General features: G+C 38.2%; 2 protein-coding genes across 6 annotated transcripts in view; both read left to right on the forward strand.

Moving 5' to 3' along the window:
* Positions 1 to 13,085, forward strand: part of LOC126322174 (sodium/hydrogen exchanger 9B2-like) — a 166,340-nt gene extending 153,255 nt beyond the window's left edge. For both annotated transcript variants that reach the window (XM_049994264.1, XM_049994263.1), the window contains exon 11: positions 7,730 to 13,085. In XM_049994264.1, coding sequence (XP_049850221.1) covers positions 7,730 to 7,921 — 192 coding nt within the window. In that variant the 3' untranslated portion in view covers positions 7,922 to 13,085. The remainder of the gene's footprint in view (positions 1 to 7,729) is intronic.
* A 7,850-nt stretch (positions 13,086 to 20,935) lies between these two features.
* The window catches only part of LOC126322200 (sodium/hydrogen exchanger 9B2-like), a 100,613-nt gene continuing 99,575 nt past the window's right edge, over positions 20,936 to 21,973 (forward strand). The window contains exon 1 of one of the 4 annotated variants that reach the window (XM_049994267.1): positions 20,936 to 21,022. Coding sequence is in view for 1 of the 4 variants with exons in the window: in XM_049994265.1 (XP_049850222.1) it covers positions 21,069 to 21,174 (106 nt within the window). In the remaining 3 variants the exon portion in view is untranslated. The other 3 variants (XM_049994269.1, XM_049994265.1, XM_049994268.1) reach the window with 3 other exon arrangements.

A 21,973-nucleotide genomic window follows, 5' to 3' on the forward strand; every position in this document is an offset into this window, starting at 1 on the left:
CTGCTTGAAACAAACTGAATATTAATCAAGTTTTTACACTCATTAGAAGTTCTGTGTCGCATACTATAAGAGTTCGTTTTACAGCTTCTGGAAAACGTCACTGTCGTTTCTTCTGTATATTATGGCAAGTACCTGTTTACAATCGTGAAATGCGCTGGTGATTGTGCAGTAGTCCTTACATGCTTGCTCTCTGTTCTACAAGGTTACTGTAACGCTTTCCTGCAATCCTAGCGGTACTTCTCATGTGTCATACTTCATCGTTTAACTGATCCTTATTTAAGAGCTTCAGACCATTCAACCAGTTCACATAATGAGTTACCCGAGCCTTTTGCCTGTTTAGATGTGAGTGCGCGGACACTTCACCCTTTAAAAAAAATTAATAATTAGCTATTTTGCAGTTAACGCAAACCGGGTAGTAGCTGATCCACTACTCATATTCTGGTGCTCCCCTGATAACCATACTGCCTTCCCCAGCACCTGTCGAGACTTTTGGACCAATCCTGACAGCCGGCTGGAGTGGCCGAGCGGTTCTAGGCGCAACAGTCTGGAACCGCGCGACCGCTACGGTTGCAGGTTCGAATCCTGCCTCGGGAATGGATGTGTGTCATGTTCTTAGGTTAGTTATTAAGTAGTTCTAAGTTCTAGGGGACTGATGACCTAACCAGTTAAGTCCCATAGTCCTCAGAGCCATTTGAACCAATCCTAACATTGTACTTCCAAGGGTGTGTCTTCGAAAGTAACCTCATAGCCCAGTTCATCCCTTTTCAACCAAGTGGCACCTGTGACGCCCCTAACAGTTATTCCTGCAACGTCACACCAAAAGAGCAAAAGGACACAAAACCATGAACTACCTTAATGCTACCACTAATGGCACACCAACACAATTCACAACCACACTCTGCTACGACTGTGGGGCGCTTTTAAACTTGCCCCAAGAGAATCAGGCAATCTTACAATAAGGGGGCACAAATGAATATAAAATCTAACAACATAGTAGTTCATTCATGTTCACACAAGGGCATGAACTGAGATACACAAATAACAATGCACAGTGAAAACATAAAAGATACTTAGCACCAGAAGTCATCCCAAAACCGAATTCCAAAGATACCCGACCAAAGCCAACTCCCTACTCAATTGTAAACAGACAAAACAAGACAGATAAATTCTCAATGAAACCAACGCTCCGTACATTCCGTAGCACACAGAATATCAGAACGGTAACGCAATAAAATCCCTTGGCACATATCCTTCAGCCAGTACTCTTTCAGTTGAAAGCGGCCGCTTTGTTTTTCAGCACGAAATCAAAAGGCAGCTCAAATAGGCCAGCTCTGCCTCGTTCATATGCACCACAGCCAGCACTTACTCCACTAACTGTAGTGCCGCAGCAACCAGCACTTCACTCCTGGCTTCACTGCATTCCCTCGGTTTGCTAAGCCAAGCATAGCCCGCTGCTCCTGCCGGAACAATGAGCCTTGTCGACAGCAAACGCCTATCAGCCTTGGCAGTCCGTCTGCCAGGATACCTTTCTGCTCCACCACACGTTTCTCGCTTTGTCTGTCCAGGAGGCAGTCCTCGCCCTACAAGCTGATAGAAGTGTTCCACTCGCTGGCCGATTCCCTTCTGCCTCCACTCCACTGTGGCCACCTGTTGCCAACCGGTGGTTGCCTTGTTTGGCTCTGCTCGCAACATCTCATGTGTTTAGCAGCCACATCCAACTGAACACTCACCACCAGCGGCGGGAAAGACAAATGTGCATCACTTCACGGCACAGTTTTGAACACCAAAACACCAGAGCAGTTCCTAATCTCTAAATCTTCTAGTAATTTAAGTAAATCTGAAAATCCTGATGAATTGTCTGAGCTCGTTTACCGTTTTTTAAAAGTTTGTACAGTAATTTTACTTCATCCACAGTACTCTCTACACATCGTTTTGGTGAGTTTCTAGACAGCACTTTCCGATCGTTCAAATTTTCAGTATATCTGAGTCATCTACATCTTCATGTCTTATCTCTCATCCAACAGTAATGTGGTGCCCATGTGTGCTTTGAAGGTTACTGTCTTTATCTTATACTGATACAGAATTTGCTTAATATTATTTTCTGTGATGACAGTTTTCGCCTGTGCAGTATTATCTGTCTCTCTCAGCCAGTCAGATTTTCCTTTGTTTTATGATTTCATTTCCAAGCGACAAGCACACTTCCAGACAAAAAAGTGAAGCACTCAGAACACACGGTTCGATTGCGTAGCTTTTTACACATACACGCCTTCGGTTGGATGTAAATGCTTCGCAGTTTCTTATAATAGGTTAAATGACCACTAGAATGCATTTAGTGCTGTTCACATTTAGTTTTGTTACCAGGTCTGATAGGGTATACGGTGCAGGGTGGAGAGAATAAAAGCGGCCAAGAGAACAGGGTTACAGGGTACAAAGAAAACACAGCAGAGGAAAGGAGATATAGTACTAAACTGACCATAGATAATGTTGAAAGTGACCGCTATTCGTCTCTTGGCACTTCTGGGCCCTGGTCAACAAGTTGTTGAAGGCAGATAGAAACTGAACTGCTGGAATTGCTGCAATCTCATCCCAAATGTTCTGCTGCAGTTCTTGAAGACCATGAGGATTGTTGTGATACACCTTAGACTTGAGGGCTCCCCTCACAAAGTAATCACTCACTGACAGATTAGATGACATGGGTGGCCATCTCCACTCCTTTGCACAGCTCTACTCACACTGACACAGCCTGCTTTACACTCTGAGTCAGAGTGGATTAAATGATGGGCATATATGTGGTGTGGTTACGTGCATACATTCACGTTCAATCGTATCCCCTCGTCCGGACCACTTTTATTTGCCCCACCCTGTATAAGAAGTGTGAACAGTGTCCCATTTGCAGGCTGCCAATAACATAACAACACGAATGGATGCATTTGGAGTGTCGTATTGTGTTCAGCGATGTAACACGGTTCCATACTTCCCCAGATGACTGTCGTCGACGAGTATGGTGACGCCCTGGGGAAAAGTTCTATTCTTCCATAGTTTTGGAGAGGCACGGCAGTGTACTCTGGTATCATTGGGTGTAACTTCAGGTCACAGCCAGTAGTTATAAAAATGAATTTTTTAAATAATAATATCAATATTTGTATATGTGTTTGAAGAGAGAGAAAGAGAGAGATTTATTTTTGTTTGAGATTTTTACTTTAAGTCGTAACTGGCACCTGAATTTTGGTTGCTGCCTCCTTGAATGATCAGCTTCTGCACCAATTGGAGACATATTACAATTTAGAGGAAGTTATTGTTCTTTAAGGTTTAAAACACGACTCTGTTAGTTACTTGGTCGCATTGCGGATAGCTTTGAGCCCAAGTTTTCGTAGCTTTTCATAGCTAAGGGATCACTGTTGTAAGTAAGAAAGATCAAACAGCAATCTGCTTTTCATGAAAAAAAAAAGGAGATTGCTTGGCACACAAACTTCCTTCAAACTACATGTCCTGCTACATCAGAATTGCTCAGTGGAGTTCAGCACCATACTATTGTACAAGAACATAATCCAATTACTGTAATTAAGAAATGATGAGAGGCTGTTACTTATTGAATGAAAACTATAGAGAATTTATTTCTTTTCCTGTATTTTAGTGAACTTTGTACACTTACAATTCTGTTGGCAACGACAATTAAGTTCACCCCCTTTTCCAAAAACAATATATTTCTATTCTTCACTTCCAGAAAATTTTTATACATTAATGTTTGGCAACTCTTACACATACTTTACACAGTTTTATCATTAAAATACCAATTTTCATTAAATGGAAATATGTTCTGAGCAACGGCCTAGCAACACGTCCTCTTTCCACAAGATACAGATTAACAGTCTTTTTTGTATTAAATCAATTGTTTTTTTTTACTCAAAGATTCTCTAATACTATCGTTGCGGGGGTTGTGCACTAAAGAGTTTCTTGCTGTCCAGCTGCGCTTCACTTCACTTCAAGTACTTTTTGAATCACATTTACATTTACGGTATTTACATACATTACTGAGTTTCTCAGAATAAAATCTGGCACAAATTAGTTTTAAAAAAAGCAGTGAGGCACACATAACATTACATAGTGATGAGGGAACACTGATGACACAACAATATGTTGCTGACAACGCACTCCTTAATGTGTTATCCTTCAAGCGACAGTATCGTGGTGCAGTTTATCAACAGTACAGCGCTCGTCTGCACACGGTACGTGTCTGTGTGAAGTGTCTGTGCGGTGCTGAGCTATTCCCGCGGCCAGCAAGATCCCCAGAGCTGATCGAAAATGGTTGGGAGTAGCTCGGATATCAACACTGTCCCAGTGCCAGTGTCCATGATATCAAGGCCAGTTGCAAAAGCGGGAAAGGATACAAAGGCATTATGACACCCTTACTAACCGAATCAGTGCACAAATCGACGTCAGAAAGGGGGTAAATTTCCCCAACAAGTTGGCTCACACTGCCAATTTCTTTATAAATTTGACCCGATATTGTAATCATTGAAAATACCACATAGCCTCTCAACCCATGAGGTTTCATTAAATTTTCGTCTCCCCTTCTGGGTGCTTCACTTTCATTGTTAGACTGTGTATATTACTTACTACGCTCTGTGTACCTTGCACTTCCCTCTTTGATTATGCATACATTTCCCGCCTCTGCCCTTGGTGATTGATACGGTTATGATAACCTTGAGAGGGTTGGGTATGGATTTGGAATGAATTATGAAACTTGCTGTCAGTGAATACGGTGAATTTATACCAATATAAAGTTCGTGCCTTTGGCTTCGATGAGATGGTAGACGATTCAGAATTATTAGTAATGCGCCAGAGATGCCTGAAATTCTAAAATACAACTATTCTGTATTTTTCTCTAGTTTGTTATCAGCAGCCATAAAATTCAGAGCACACTATAGACTTTAGAGCATTATTGGGAGTAAAGTAGCCTTCCTGATTTTTAACATCACTTTGAAGTATAGCTGGAACAACCTGGAATAACCCTTATTGCTATATCTTTTAAATGCAATCAAAAACTACGCCAGCTGTCAATTCTGAATCCAAGATGTGTTACCGCCTATCAACAGTTGTCTATGCTTTACCTGCAAGACAGAAGGCGTTGCAGTTTATTTCCTGCCTCTGGTTACAATGACGATATAGTCACAGGAGTGGTATCCAACCACAGAATTATCTCAGAATAATTATTATGATTCTAGGTCCACAAATAGTAGATGCTCATCACGTGTAGATCCTGAAAAGAGCAATAAACCTATTGAGGAGAAAAAAAGGAAGAAAAGCAAAACTAATATTGGAGAAACAAAAATTCAGGAAACACTTCTCTGTCTGAATTGGGGAAAATGGATCAATTGGCCATAGAAATTAAGACTTTCAAGTTTGCCGATGACATTGTAATTTTGTAAAAGAAGCTGAACGACTTGGAAGAGCAATTCAACGAAATGGATTATGTCTCGAAAATAAGTTTTATGAGTATCAAAGGTAATGGAATAAAGGCGAATTAAATCAGACAGTTCTGAGAGAATTATATTACGATATGAGCCACTGAAATTGGTATATGAGTTTTGCTATTTGGGCAGCAAAGTAGCTCACAGTGGCTGAAGTAGAGAAGATATAAAATACAGAGTAACAGCAGCATGAAAAGCGTTTCTGCAAAAGACAAATTTGTTAATACTGAATATAAACTTGTTCGCTACAAAGACTTTTCTGAAGGTGTTTGTCTGGGATGTAGCCGTGTACAGAAGTGCAACATGATAATAAACCATCCAGACAAGAACGGAATAGAAGCTTTTGATATATAGTGCTACAGGAGAATGCTGAAGATCAGATTGTTAGATTGGATAACAGATGGGGAGATATTGAATCGAACTGGGAAAAAACGATATAGGATAAATTGACTCAAAGGAGGGATCCGTTGATAGGACACATCTTGAAGCTCCAAGGAATCAGCTACTTGATAAACATGTGAAATGTGGAGAAGGCAGGAATAAATACTATAAGGGAGACTAACAATTGACTACAGTGACCAGGTTCAGACAAGTAGTTTGTAGTAGCTATGCAAAGATGTGGAGATTTGCATGGGACTGACTAGCATGGAGAGCTGAATCAAACCTTTCTCCAGACTGATGTCCACCGTAACAACAATATCAAAATGGTCTCTTGAACGGCCATTATGGATTCTTCTCTCTGTCCTCCTTCAACTGATAAGTCGCTCCATCCTTAATTTAATTGACGGTGACGAGAGGTTTGACTACACTGACGGAACGAAAACCGCAATACCAAAAAATAATTAACATCGAGTAATGAACTTTCAGTAATGGATTTGTTTAGGTAACATATTTAAGTGATTAACATTGCAAGATCCCATGTTGAAACAGGTCTGAGGTAAGTCACTGCAAATGTGAAATGCTGGTATATTAACAACCAGTGTAACTGCCAAAATGTTAAATCCTAGCATGCAAATCAGCTTGCATTGTGCTGTACAGTTGCTGGGTGTCAATATATGGGATTGAGTTCCATGAGTGTTGCACTTGCTCGGTCAGTACAGGGATGGTTAATGCTGGTTGCAGAAGACACCGAGTTGTCGTTCGATGGTGTCCCTTAAGTGCTCAACTGGAGATGGATCTGGTGACTGAGCAGGCCAAGGCAACATTTCGACTCGCTGTAGAGCGTGTTGCGTTACAACAGCGATATGGGGGCGACCGTTATCCTGTTGGAAAACACCCCCTGCAATGGTATTCATGAATGGCAGCACAGCCAGATTGACGTACAGATTTGCAATCAGGATGGATGGGATAACCGCGAGAGTGCTCCTGCTGTCACGTGAAATCGCACCAGGAATAGGTCAAGTGGTGTCTACCATGCAGACAGATTGGTTGTAGGCCCTCAAGCGACCACAGTTGGTCTGACCAAAGCATGGTCATCACTGGTTCCAAGGCAGAATCAGCTTTCACCAGAAAACAGAACAGACCTTCACCCTACCCTCCAATGGGCTCTTGCTTGACACCACAGATGTCGCAAACGACAGTGGTTCGGAATGCAGACTCAGAGCTGTCCTTGAATGAACTGATTTGTGAAAAGTCATTGTGTTGTGTCACTGCGAGCCAAATGCTGCTCTAATTGCTGCTGCAGATCCATTACAATGTGCCAGAGCCATACACTGAATGTGATGGTCATCCCTGCCATGTGGCCGTCCAGAGCCTAGTCTCCTTGCGACTGTACACTCTCGTGACCACCGGTGCCAGCAGTCATTTGCAGTGGCTACATTTCTGCCAAGTCTTTCTGCAGTATCGCAGAAGGACATCCAACTTCTTGTAGCTCTTTTACACTATCTCTTTCAAACACAGTGAGCTGATAGTAATGGGGTCTTTGTCGCCTTAAAGTCATTCCTGGGTAACATCACGTCACCACGCCCAGTCCCAAAGGTAACTAACGCTCACGACTGTTACAGCGTGTGTTTAAAGTGAACCTGATTTCCTTGGTGGTGCAATGTTTTTCCCATCAATGTGTATACTTGTTAGTTTTTTAAATATCTTTGTAACTTTAATATATTTATAATGTGTCAAAGGCTACAGGGTTGCATTCACAATTGTCACAGAGTCCCACTGTGTAACGTTGCCTTTGTCATGCTGTGTGGGTCGTAATAAGAACATGGACCATGTTGAGAATGAGCAAGGTATTCTGTGTGGTCCCATGTGTGTTCCAGGCGGCACTGGGACCAGTGGCGCTGGACATAGTGCGCTCGATGGTGCAGCCAGATTCAGATCAGCTGCTGTGGGCACGAACCGTGCTCGAGGTGGCTGTCCTCGCCATTTTGCTGACTGCACCCATTGGATCTGCTCTCATCATGCTGCTGGGGCCACGTCTTCTTCCACTAGATGCTCAACGTCCTGTCTGAGGTTACCACAAGATTGAGTGTGTGGCGAACCACACACACCTAGAAGGAGGCCATAAGGGTACAAGATGAAGACAAGACTAGGCTTGGCACAATGTGAAAATAACATGGATTGCACCTTTCTGAATGTGGGAGTTCTGTCTTACACATGCTATGGTTCGTTTCTCAAACAGTATGATGAGTGCTGTTATAATTGATTTCTGACAGATACTGTCCATCAATGGACATTTGTGCTAGAGGAAGTACAGGTGTGCCAGCTTCATATATGTAATGAGCTAGCAAGAATTGTATAATGTGATAAGGGATTTATTACACAGTATGTTTTAGGCGGGGAAGCAGCAATAAAAATATGCTGTCTTTCAATAAACTTGTTATAGATTTCTGACTGTATTATCTTGTAATAAGGACACATTTTTTTAACAACTGACACATGTCACTTTCATTAGGGTTTGTACCATTTTAACTCTCACATAATAATTTTTAGCGTATTTCAGCTGAAAGGACAGTGATCTAGTACTATTCATGGTCTAAGAAATCCACTTTACATTTTGTCTTGAAGAGCATCCAAGATTCTTTGAGCAAAATATGTAGGAAAAACCTTTAGGGACAAAATAAACTCTAAATTACTTGGAGCTTGCCACGAATTGGGGAAAATGAAGCTAACTTTCTCATTTCAAACGAAAAGTTTGTACAAAATTGGCATTGTTAAATAGAGATCTTAATAATGAACTTTCTTTTGTTTCAAAATATGCTGATATAATCAAAAAGAGATCTTGCTGCTAATGAACTGAACAGTAGTGAAGGAATGAAAAATAAATTTCATTAAATAATAGATGTGATTAAATTACAGACAATGTATTTTCATCTCGCACTTTTAATTTAATGGTGAGTAGTACTTGGAATTTCTCCAATAGAGAATCATGGATTTATGGAGTTGCTACATGACTTCCCAATAGCACCTTCCTTGTTAATATGAGTGCAACAAGGTGGCTGGTTGTCTCGTTTTTGCATAGTACATGGGTGTATCTAAAAGCAGTTTTTTCTGGTCAAAACTTTTGTGAGTAGGAAGAAAGTTACTAGTGGCATAGCCAACCCAGTCATCAAGGTTAACTTCCTTTGATATTTTTTTCTTAAGTGGGGCATGTGGGCTATGGATCAAAGAACAGCATTCTACAGTGATAAATGAAATGGAAGAGCGATTGTGGGAGTATGCAGGTAATTGCTTGCAGTAGACATACATATTATACTTTGTGTACAAAGATGAGGCATAACTGTCTTTAGAACAATGTGTAGCATGATTTGTGCATCTCTTGTAAAACATTGAAAGCAGTCAAAACGAATTCACCAATGATTTATAACCATAACTTTTTTTCTGATTTAATATACGAATTTGCAGACAAAATGACAAAAGTATGTGTATTAAAAATGCAAACTGAATGAAAATCTTTTTCCTCATCACAGAATTAAACACTTATTTGTGAGCAACTCCATTATCCTTAAAGATTTCTGTGTCTTTCTATTTTGCTCAATTCACTATGGCCAAAAAGTTTTATTAATCTTATTACCAGATCACCACAATATATCAAAAATATTCAGAGTACATTCAGATTTGATCTTGGTACTGAATAACTTTAATTTTTCCCATTTTTTTGTGTGAAAATCTGAAGCTGTGCTTATTTTCTCGAATTTGCGTTAGATGTCAAGCATGAAGGGTTTGCAATTCAAACTGTCCTTAGAGGTCCACCTGAGACAATTATGAAGAGACATTTCAGTGAAGGTCATCTGGAATAGTGGACAAAACCTTTTTTTATGTTGTCACAAATTCTAAAGAATTTTACTGATATGACTCCAGATGCAGAAGTTCACAAACATACTTAAATTACAGTTTCATTGGTTCCTGTGATAGTGTTAGCTGAAACAAACAATGATGGGAATGCAGTTCAGATAGGTGCAAAGAGTCATTTTGTTCTTAACATCAGGTTTTATATACTAACTTAAACTATGTCATCTGATTCAGTATAATTCTGTGGGACACTAGTCCTACAAGATAATAATGTAACAGACACTTAGCAATAAAAAGAAAATATAAAAAAATCTTATAAATTTGAAATGCAGGACTTGACTGTAAAAATGTACATTGTAGACACTATCAGATTTATGACTTATAAAAATATTCATGAGTGGAAAATTGTACTTCATTATATTTTCTGTTACGCCCAGATTCACAAGACTATATTTGCTAGCAGGCCCATATTAATGGATGTGTATAGAACATGTGAAATGTATGCACACACACACACACACACACACACACACACACACACACACACACACACACACACTGTAGGAGACACAGACCATTTACACAAATTTTCATTTATGGAAGATTTTTGAAGTCAGTTTAATGTCAATAAACAAATTCGTAACTTCTGATTGATTTTGTAGATAACTGCTGTAACAAAACTATTTGTCACTATAAAACGTTTAGAAATTTTGCATTTGATATACAGAAATGAATTAATGTGCCTGTTACAAATATCAAATTACTTATAACTAAATAAGTCAATACTTTATAATCAGATAACAAATTTCATAACAATTTCTGAGATGTACCTTCACCCAGACATTTACCAATATATAAATGAGAAGCAATACAATGTTACTCCATTATTCGGCCAGCAAAGCATATATGTATTTCTTCACTTAGCAATAAAAAACCTATCTCGCCTTTTTAACTACAAATATTTAGTGAACATCTGACTGGTGTTCCAAATGTGTTTTCCTTATTTAAGAATTTAAGAATTCACTTCACACTATCGAACTTTGTCACCAAATTGCAGAGCTGATTTAGATAGTTCGATGCTTTAATCATAAATCACTGCCTACCTTACTCATTGATGTAATTCGCTTCTAAAGCAAATGTGAAAGTAATTAAATTTTGAATATGAATTTAACTGAGTTATTTGGTTTAAAGAAATAACTATACTTTTACTGAACTGTTTACTTACTTTTAATGTTAACTTTCTGCAAACTCAAACACAAGATGGATAAGTCAACTTTATTTATTTATAGCTTACTAGTTAAAATGGATACTTTTAACGTGAAATGGAACCAAAAAAGTTATTACATTATTAATCATTTCAGTATTGATCTGTTATAAACAACACTTTAAATGAAAAGTTTTTCCAGCAAACTTAATTTATAAATAGGTGACCATTGACGACATTTATTGTTCTTTAGCTCTGAGAGACAATTTTGTTTCATGTTCTTAAAATATTTGTGACAAAAAGTAATTGTTGTAAGTGCAAAATTTAAAGAAGGATATATATCCTTCTTTTGCACTTACAATATATATATATATATACTCAATATGGGAATTTACTTGAATATTGGAATCAGGAAATTGTTTAGGTAAATAACAATTTCAAACCATTAGTTTGAAATACTCTATTATTCAGATCTGCATCACATATTTGGCAATACTCACTGAACTATCTGTACTAAATGTAAGGTCTTCCACTTGCCTTGAACGTTTAGATGGTGAGTTGCTGTTGAGAGGATGTAGCAGATGAACGATTCTTCACATTGCAGTATGGTTGCATTTATCGAAACGAGCCACTGTGCCTCTGGCAGCTATTGTGCCCTTGGCAGCTGCACCCACGCTCGCCATCCATATTAATTAAGAACCTCTTGCATTCCACAACTTAAATGGTGGAGAACACTTTTCCACATCATTTGCTACTACCACTTTCAACTATTAGCACTGGCTACACTGATTCACCATTCTCAAAATCACTAGCGAAATGCGACTCACCCCCGCGCCCTCTGCCTTTCTATGAGCAACTGTCTTTTCTCTCACTTTGCACACGAAATGGCTGTGCATGGTCCCCTTGTAAACCAAAAGGAAAAACCAAACTGTATACCCTCCCTAATGGCATTTATTTATTTCTGTTAATTAAAAACTATTAAATATTAGAGAGTTTCAGTCAGTTTCAATTGAAAATCAACTTAAAACTGCTAATAATTGGTGGAGGGTATGTGTGCATTTAAATGCTTTGCATGACATAACTTTCTAGCAGTCAAGAATTACCGTGCATCACTGGTATGAGAAATTTCTCTTAGAAAATGTGAAACAAATTATAAAAACCACCGCATATACATTCAGATTATGTTATAAGTCGATATCTGTTTTTCAACAGCTACAAGAGCAGCCATGACAATTCTGCACTTGCATGCCATTGAAGTCAGAATAACATTGGATGGTAGCAGTTGAAGCATAGTGGTTTGAAACAGGTGATCCTTGGATCTTTTCCAATGACATTTCTCTCAGCGTTTACTGCTGCCCATCCCACTGTTGTATACTGTGATACAGTCAGAGAAAATGCTGGCAAGCAGAATCCTCAGTTGGTGCCAGAGACTCGGTGCTGAGATCTGTTCTGAATGCTGATTTTATGTAGCTTCTGTATCTAAGGTAGTGCATAGACTGCCCACTTATGCAGGCTGACCAAATGTCCCAGTTTTTCTGGGACAACCCCGATTTTCACATACATCTCCTGGTGTCCTGAGGAAGTCATTTGGGACACATAATTGTTCTGGTTTTTAATCAAGTAATAAAATGTGTCCAATAATATTTCTTGTTTAATTAAATACTTGTGGAAAACAAGTTTCCTAGAATATATATTTTCACAGTACCCTCTATAAGCCCACCACATTTAGTTTAACTCGTCTTTTGCCCAAATAAAGAATAAAATTTATGTTGAAAATAAAAGCTGGCATTACCTACCCCTGCCTCTAACTTGCCAACTTTTGAGTTTATGGTACTCAAGACAAGTAAACCAAAACCAAAGATGGTTTAAAGCAGCATCATTTAAATGATTTCTCGTAACATGACTGCAGCTATGTGGAAGTTAATATTGTGAAAAATGTGAATGATGTGGCATGTGTTAGCAATCCTTATTGAATATTGCTTGTCATATATGCATACTTGTTCCAACAGCCTGCAGCCAAACTAAACCTTAAATTTGAGCATGAAATGTATAATTTGTATCTGATTACTGATTACCAATATTATAGAGTTTTTAGGATTAACAAATTGTACCTAAATAATAAGTACCTAGTAAGTGACTAAATGTTACAGAAAATATATCCAAGTTATTACAATAAGAAAGTATATATGTCAGTCTTCTTTATTTCTTAAAAAAAGAATTTTATTTATGTGTAATTTACCTACATGTTTCTTTCCAATTTACAAAATGAAGATACATCCTTACTATGGGTTTTTCAGATGGTGCATCGTCATAGCCCTAACATCAGTTTCAAAATATCACTATAACTGACAAGAAAGGTAAGTGTAAACAAAGTAATTAAGTTATGTACAAAGTAGTAACACAGTTCTCCTGGGGTTTTCTCATTTAAATCTGGTCAGCCTACACTTGTGCCACCATACAACTTGATGAGGATGTCACCACGACCCCACTATGGCATTCAGATCTTAAAATATTTGTATACCCCTTAGCAATTCAGGATTTTTCTTCAGTATAGTGCATTTCACTTTGCCCTGGTTGTATGGTGTGGAAGTTGCGTCACAGGTATTGACTGATTGCAAGAACAGGATATTCTCTCAAATAGAGGCCAATTCCCTAACAAGAGCAAACCTGCTGTTGAATTTTGCCTCCCACTGGTTTCATCAATAATACAGTACTTTGTTGATAGAAGCCTGTTAGAATGACAAGAAGTTCCATGTCTTCTCTAACAACTACACCAGTTGAATGTGTCTGAGGGCAAAGATAGTGCAGTATTGATAGTCAAGGTATCAGCACCTTCTGGGAAGCTATGTCTGTTTAGGCGAATCTGTCCATTAACAATTATATTTAGTGGTCTTTGATCTTCGATTCAGAGAGGAATTAGACTGAGTAACATGTATTATCATCATTCCAGTGAAGATTACTTCTACAGCGCTATGTTTGTGTGACCTTCTTGCTCGCTCGTTCACCATGGTGCTGGTGCTCAGCTAGTTAGGAAAACTGTTGAACACTACACCTTTTCGACTGACTGAAGGAAACTTAACTGTCACAGATGTCTGCAAGTGATTTCCCACTGCCAAGTAACTCGATGCAACAGGTACCCCCAATAGGAGGGGGAAGTCAGTGCCATCTCACAAACATCTCCATCCTCCACTGTGGCAAGCTTTAACTACCAACAATGCCAAGGATAAAATCCAGAAACATATGCAGAATAAAGTATGGTAAGAGCACAAAGAGTGGGGAAGGGAAGGAAGAGGGTCCTGAGTGGCCCATCTCAGCTTCGAATCACGCCAATGTCAACACGCATTACATGCCATTCAGTTGGTCTGATATCACTGAGAAATATTTTGTGGGAAGGTTACCCACTTTCTTTTCATATGTGGAGAACTTTGGCGAAAATTGCGTCTTTCCCGAGTCGAGGGCGAAAAATCCAAAATAACTCTCATTTGTTTAGTTTTTCTATTTTTGAGCTGTTTACAATGCTAAATTTTTGTGAGACTTTGAAAATTCAGGCTCAGAACCCTTGAACCTATTTACAATCCGAAATTTTTGTTAGACTTTGAAAATTCAGGCTCAGAACCCTTGAAAACATATAGGGAGCTTGTTAAAAAAAAATCTGCTAAACTTTCCGCTATTTGACGTTTTTGAGCACCATTTGACTAGACTATTGCGCTGGAGCACACATGTGCATTTAGTGACTTACTATACACGTATTTAGAAGCTTTTAAGCATGTTGCAAATACTGTCCTCAAAGTGTAACATGTAACATGCATTTGAATTGCTCAATATATATTGAAATCTGTGGAAATAGAGCCTCAGCATAAAATATATGAGAGTACTCTCACTACAGTTAATTTATTGGTCATATCATATTAGCAAGAAAGTTAATTTACAACCTTAAACTGTGTTTTTATACTTTGTCAGGCTTCAGTAAAATCAATCAGTTCAGTGGCAGAGGATCAGTAATTTACTACATAATCCTTTGTAACATATGTCTGAGTAATGAGACACAAGACTGATGCTGCATATTTTGTAACTTCCCAAAATATTATTCAGTTAGTGTTGGTTGTCTTCAAATTAGGAGTCATTTGAGGCCACACAGCCAGTTTAATTCCAGCCAGTGATCAAGACATTTTGCTTTTAAATCATATTACTATGTGTTGTGCAGCGTATTTCATGAATGACTCTCTTTTCTCTCCTTTCCTGTTCTATCTGTGTATGGCACAAGTGAAGAGCGACTGTTGGTAAATCTGTGTAAGAGCTCGGATTTCTCTGGTATTGCCATCATGGGCAATTCATGAGATATATATACATTGGATGAAATGATACCACAATAAATTGTAGTAAGATGTGGCTTTGTTTGCAACATACATGCTCAGATTTTTAACAGTAAATCTGTCCATAATGCAAAATGCTTCTCTTGTACCATTTGTCATTGGACTCAGGTGATCCTCTATGTGATATCATCACACATCATCAACAACCAGCGATGAAAAGCACAGCTCTTTTGTGGACTCCTCTATTAACCCTATCAGATAAGGGTTGTAGACTTATGAGCAACACTCAAGAAGTGGTCAAACCTCCATTAGAGGCAAGTTACATTTCCTTAGAGTTCTTTCAATGTGTCTAAGACCAGCATCTATCTTCTAAACGACTTGCCTCATGCGATAGTTACCCTTTAAACATGTCCAAAGGCATACAAGTAAATTTTTAACGTTTGTGATTGTTTGCATTGTTTTATCTCCAATCTTGTAACCAAACAAAAATGTGCAGCATGTCGCATCTTCAATCAGTGACTGAACCAATCTTTGATATATGAAGGGATCCAGAGGTATATGAACAGTAATATTCACATAAGACTCCCTCAGGGAACACCAAAGGCTAATTTTAATTTCTGTCTTTTAAGAACAACTTACTGATTTCTCATTTTCTTCTGGGTAGGCAACATAAGAAACATATCATTCCAACGGATTGCATTTTAAAATGATGAGATGAAAACCATGTATCCACATCTGTTGTAGATGGAAATGAAAATGGGCCATACCTTGAAAATAGTAGCACTGAATAAAATGTTTTAAAATATATCCCAGTAGAATGATGTCTTTCCTGATACCAGTTTCTGTTCACTAGGATGGCTTCAGTCTAGTCGCAATGTTGGTCCAATAGCCTGTAAGTTTATATTTTGTTCATCAAGCGATAAGGTATAATTGTTTTTAATTTATGATGAGAACAGTCTCGAAAACCTTAAAGAGAATAGACATTAATATTTCTTATTAACTTGCTCTTTATTTTCATATATTGGGATGGGAGTCATTGTCTCAGCAGCCATCGAAATTTATACATTTTATGATTTATTTTATTCAGTATCTAATCTATATTCCGTTCTAGAAACAACTGTTAATTTACTAAAGACAAAAGTATGTATCTGGACAAATTTAATTACCATAACTGGAACAATGTAACTGTAGCAGCACAGTATTTATTAAAATATTTTAAATTGTGTAGAGATTTATTTGGGGATGAATTAATCAGTGAGGTGAACTGATTTGGAAGTTAGCATATTACTTTTCCCAGTATAGAAATGCAGATGTTGTACCTGTGTGACAGCTGGAGTGAATACTTAAATGAGAATACTATCTCTTTATTTTACTGAGTTTAATTTCAGATTCATAAGCGTTCATGTACTATCTCTTGTGCTAGTCATTTTTATTCCTTACTGCCATCCTTAAACCTCAGTTTCCATAGGCATAATTTCTTACATTTGCACCCCCTCACCACCATCTCCACGCGTGTAGGTCATCTTACATGTGGAAACAACAAACTTAGACACTGACATGCCAACTTCCATATGTAGTCATGAAAGTTGAAAGACATTCTACTTCCTTGCAAAATGTAGCTTCCTCCCACTGTCACCTATGAGCTTCAGCAACTGGTCATAGGGTGATCTGCTCTGGTGCATCCGACAGCACATATCTAGAATCATGTTTTTGTTTCTGTGAAAAAGTAGTGTCCTGCCAGAATAATAGGTAAAGTCTTCAAGTAAGTAAAAAAATACTTTCTAAAGTGGTAAATTGTTCTACAGCAGCATGACAGGAACATCTTTCTAGCGTTCAGCAAATCTTTATAATCACACATTTGTAATAGAGTAAGACAGAATCGTTTGAAGTGACAAAATGGATTAAAAAGTGTTGTAACTGAGAGTGTAGCCTTGTTCCTTCACAACAGTCGATACCACGAAGATATTTTGTAATCTAGTGCAATGATAATAATTTTTTGCTGTAGTTATTGAGTGTAAATATTATGGCCAAATGAAAATGAATGACTTTACAGATTTAAAACTACTCATGACCCTCATTAATGTCGATGAAGTATAAACAGTGTTCATATTGACGCTCTTATTGGGTAATGATTTTTCTGCACAGTAATACAAAGTTTGGTTACAAAATTAAGTACCACATCAGTATTTATTGCACCTATGACATATTAAGAAGCTTGGCTAGTCCTGAAAGTGAAAACAAAGCTGAACTGTTGAAACAAAAACCTTACTTTCTGGTGTAACAGAAGTATTCCGTGTGTTGTAGATAAATAAAAATTTACAATTTTGGAATACAATACATATTACACTGTCTTCACTTGACAGACATTTCAATGTTACTTGTAATTTAATTCGAGCTAGCATGCCAGAAATATGTGTCAAACAGTTTTCCATATCGACTATATTCTTTCGAAAGTGATTTTCGAACGAAACGTCGTCCTCAACAGATAACTTCCTTACTAGTGTGCTGTATGTTCCCAAACAAACCATACAAGTGCTCTTTTCCATACCCAACATTCATTATGTCTGATTGTTGTTCATCGGCTTCATTGTAAGCTCTTTGGCTAGAAGCTGCTAAACTACTGCATGAATAATTTCACTTGTCGCCATCTTGAAAGTCGCGTAAGTAGCTCTTCCAACTTCTGTTGAGTGGAAACGGTAATAATGTAAGTGTGGTGGTGGGGGGATGAACGTGTAAATAGCCCCACACATGAGCGACAGATCGCAGCGATCCACTGCATGCGATATCGCTTGCACTCTGACGCTCGCCTTGACATCCCTCAGAGTGATTTGCCAGGCAGTTTTAGTCAGTATTATGAACATCACTTTGGCTATGGAAAATGAACTACAGTGTTTTGCAGCAGTCACAATTGAATTCCATATCCATACAAATTTGCCAAACATTAATTTAAAATAAATGAGAATTATAATTTATTAAACTTACTTTGAAATACTTTTCTTGAGACCTGTAGGCTACTTTACAGAATATATTACATTTCTCAGTGACGCCAAATGGGTTGTATACTTATTTTCAGAGTGGTAGTACAATTCGTTTTACATTTATTAGTCCTTAATTTCCTTATTTATTCATTAATATTATACTTTAACTGCAAATGTTTACACAAATTACTCAGTATGTCAGTAGAAATGTTGTCAATAGCAGCTCTATTGATTACCATAACCGTTGTTATAAAGCGAATGGAGGGAATTAGATCTTAAGAAACGATAGGTAATTTGAGAACAACTATATAATAGATTCTCCCTTAACATTTAAACTGAAATGTCCTCTTAACATTACAGTACAATAAGTACATAATATGTCAGTCTACTTCGAAGTTGAAGTTTTTAATAAAGCATATTATTATTTCATAACGAACTTAAAATCATGAAATGGAGTCCACTGAATAGTGACTACGAACTTCCCACCAATTCTACTGCCACAGCACAAGCTTCATAATGCTAATTAGTGAAAAATCAGGGTGTGTCTTTTGTATTACTTCTTAATATAAGTGACAACTCTGGCTTCCACTTCACTTGTCAGAGTAGTTTGTTGTCCCTGGATATTAATAAATGCTACTCAACGTGGGCAAAGTGATACGAAATGTAACTGCATCACCATGCTTAATAACTAGAGAAACTGGTCGTAGCTATGTTGCCACACACCGCTGCTAACCAGCCTGGCAGCTATACTGTGCTCATGGATCGCATTCAATCCACCAGATTGCCTGGGATTTCCATGTGACCAGTACCATGTGAGGTAGCGCATTTGGGAGGATGGTGGTTCAAACCCGTGTCTGGCCACCCTGTTTTAGGTTTCTCGTCATTTCTCTAAATTGTTTCACGCAAATGCCGGGATAGTTCCTTTGAAAGGGCCCAGCCAGTTTCCTTCCCCATGCTTCCCTAATCCGATGGGACCGATGACCTCACTGTTTGGTCCCCCTCCCCCAAATCAACCAACCATGCGATCAGAGATCAACGACCACTCACCGTGATTTGCCCACACACTTGCAATCTATGAAGCAATTGGTTGCCCCTGTGACAGATTGCTGCGGTTCATTGCTTGTGTATGGCATCCTTCAGAAAGTCATACCTATGGAAACCCAGCTTGACATTACTGTTTTTATTGTTGTTACTGTCACTACTACTACACAAACCAGTGGATGCAGATCATTTCATGGTATACAGCTGATCGTTTCGTAGATTCCACGTCTGTGGGCACCAACAGTCTTCATAACTAATTCTCACAAAATGGAAGAAATGTTATGACTCAAAAAATCTAATCGCCTTACTGTATCTAATGCTGCAATACACATTCTGGAACATAAAAAGGACACTGAAAATCATCGCCAGCCACTTGGCAAAATCACAGTCATCTGTAGGCCTATATGCAGGGAGAATAACGTGATGCGCCATATCGTTTTCGTAACTTATTTATTACGATACGTTTCCACACATCAGTAGACTAGCCTGCGAGGTGCTGGTGGTGATGCATGTGAAAGTTTTCGTTAACTGTGTAAATGTGCTTTACATTTTCTGTTTCGAAACTTTTTGGGTATCTAATTATTAGGCATACACGTTCCCTCTGATACAGTCTACTCACGTTTGACGTTTTACTGAAATTTCTGTTTATTTGCCATATTTCACATTCACTTTGATTTAATTCTCTGTGCCTCGAAATAATAATAATAATGGTACTGTAATTTTTTGTTTGTCACTTCATATCATACTTCCACGAATTATTGCTTTCAGAGAAATCAAAATGCCTGAAATAAGTAGCTGCCTGTAATCTTATTTATTCTCATTTTCAGGTATTTCCTCCGTGGGATAGGAAATGGATGTATCACTCCACATTTAGGGAAGGAGGAGCAGGAGTGGCTTTTGACGGAATTAAAAGCCACAGTGCCGCCTGTGCAGTCCTTCACCAAGACTCATCATCAGGTAGCATTCATCTCGTGCTAGATTAGGAGAACCCTATAGAATTCACACAACAGTCGACAGGACGACTAGTGAAACTTTTGATGACGCTTGCCTACGTCACTGTAACGTAGGGCTCTACTCACCTATCTTGAGATGAATGCAACCCTCATTATTGACATCAGTCCAGGGATAAGATTAATGCCAAATTAGGGCAAATGTTTTGGAAGATGATACTTTGTAAACCATTTCATCCGGCACCTGACGATGGCGAACAAGCTGAATGAGAAACGCGTAATACACTCATTACCTCTTTTTAAATAATGAAGTCAGTCATTTGTACTCATGGTAGGCATTACAGTAAAACTGTTGCCCTATTTCAGAAATATTGACTGCATGACAACCGTGAAGCGTCATACAAGTACAAGTTACGCGGCCTCCTTTAAACATGAAGGAGGTAGCAAGCCGTCACACAAACAAATAAAATGCTATTACGGTCCTAGGCAGATTTCTCGAGAGGCGTAATAAGAATAAAATTTGGAGAAGCATTGTGCATACTGATGCCACCTGCCAATATATATTTGTATATAAAAGTCTGCAAACTTTATGTAGGCCTAATGACCAATGATGATAGTAATTCTAGTGTCGATGATGAAGTTAATAAATTAGTGCTAAATAACGTCAGGTGTTTTTGATCGCTCCTAGTTCATAATCAGTCACTCGATATATAATCGATCAATCATTAGTTTTGTCTTTTTTTTTTTTTTGTAGGGCAACTTTGGATTTAAGAATTTTTTGTGGAATGAGCACATAAGAAAGCAACTTATTTGTACGAGAAAGAAGATTTGTTTGGTAAGTTGGCACAATCGTTCTAAGTTGAGGTGAAATCACATGGAACATGGTACCTACAGCCGATAAAATTTCCGACCGAAACCCCAAGCAGAAGTACACTGACGCAGACTTCGATGGGATCGAACGTGTCCAAGATAGCTTACTTTCTGTCGGTAACTGAAGTTTACATTTTGTGTGTTCGTCCACAGAGTGACTACACTTCATTTTTATTTGAGTCCCCACTTTGTTAGGCTTTCTGTTACATTGTGCAACAGCATGTTTGTGAACTTGAGTAGACCTTTAAATGTGAAATTGTTCCTGTGTCATTAATTCAGAACAGCGTTATTTTCATAATTAAAAGCGCAGATATCTGGTGCTAAGTTCATGAGAATGTTAACTGTTTCATTCGCTGACTGCGTGTATTGTAGTGGTACCTAGTTATTGTGGTACTTAATTTGTACGAATGCAAACAACCTATGGCTTCGATTAGTGTTCCCTATTTGTAAACAAAGCTTTAATATCTGCAGATATTACGTCTCCAGAGTAGCTGAAACTTAAACGATGTTCGGAATCGGAATGTTACTTTACAGTGGGTAGTTTTTCTCCAGTTTTACGTAAAATAAAATATAATCCTGCAGTTCAGTATGTTAATGATACTTATGCGTGATTGAGGATTGATTCATTCAAACTTATTATGGCAAGTTTAATCTTTCTAAAGTTCTTCATAAATCTTTCATGAAGCTCTTCTCTATCCTGCCTATAGATAGAGCTGTTGGCCTTTCGAATTGTCACTACAGTTTATTCTTGCTGATGATACTCTCCAAACACCGAAATAAACGTTTTCATATATGAGGGAGGGGAAGGCACAGAGAATGTTATTGCTGCTTGGCAGCTTCGTTTTGAATGATCCTTCTAGCAGAATGGAGTAGACTTGCAGCTGACCTTCAAGTGAAACTTGTTTCAGGTGAATTT

Source organism: Schistocerca gregaria, chromosome 2, assembly GCF_023897955.1.
Source record: "Schistocerca gregaria isolate iqSchGreg1 chromosome 2, iqSchGreg1.2, whole genome shotgun sequence".
NCBI lineage: Eukaryota > Metazoa > Arthropoda > Insecta > Orthoptera > Acrididae > Schistocerca > Schistocerca gregaria.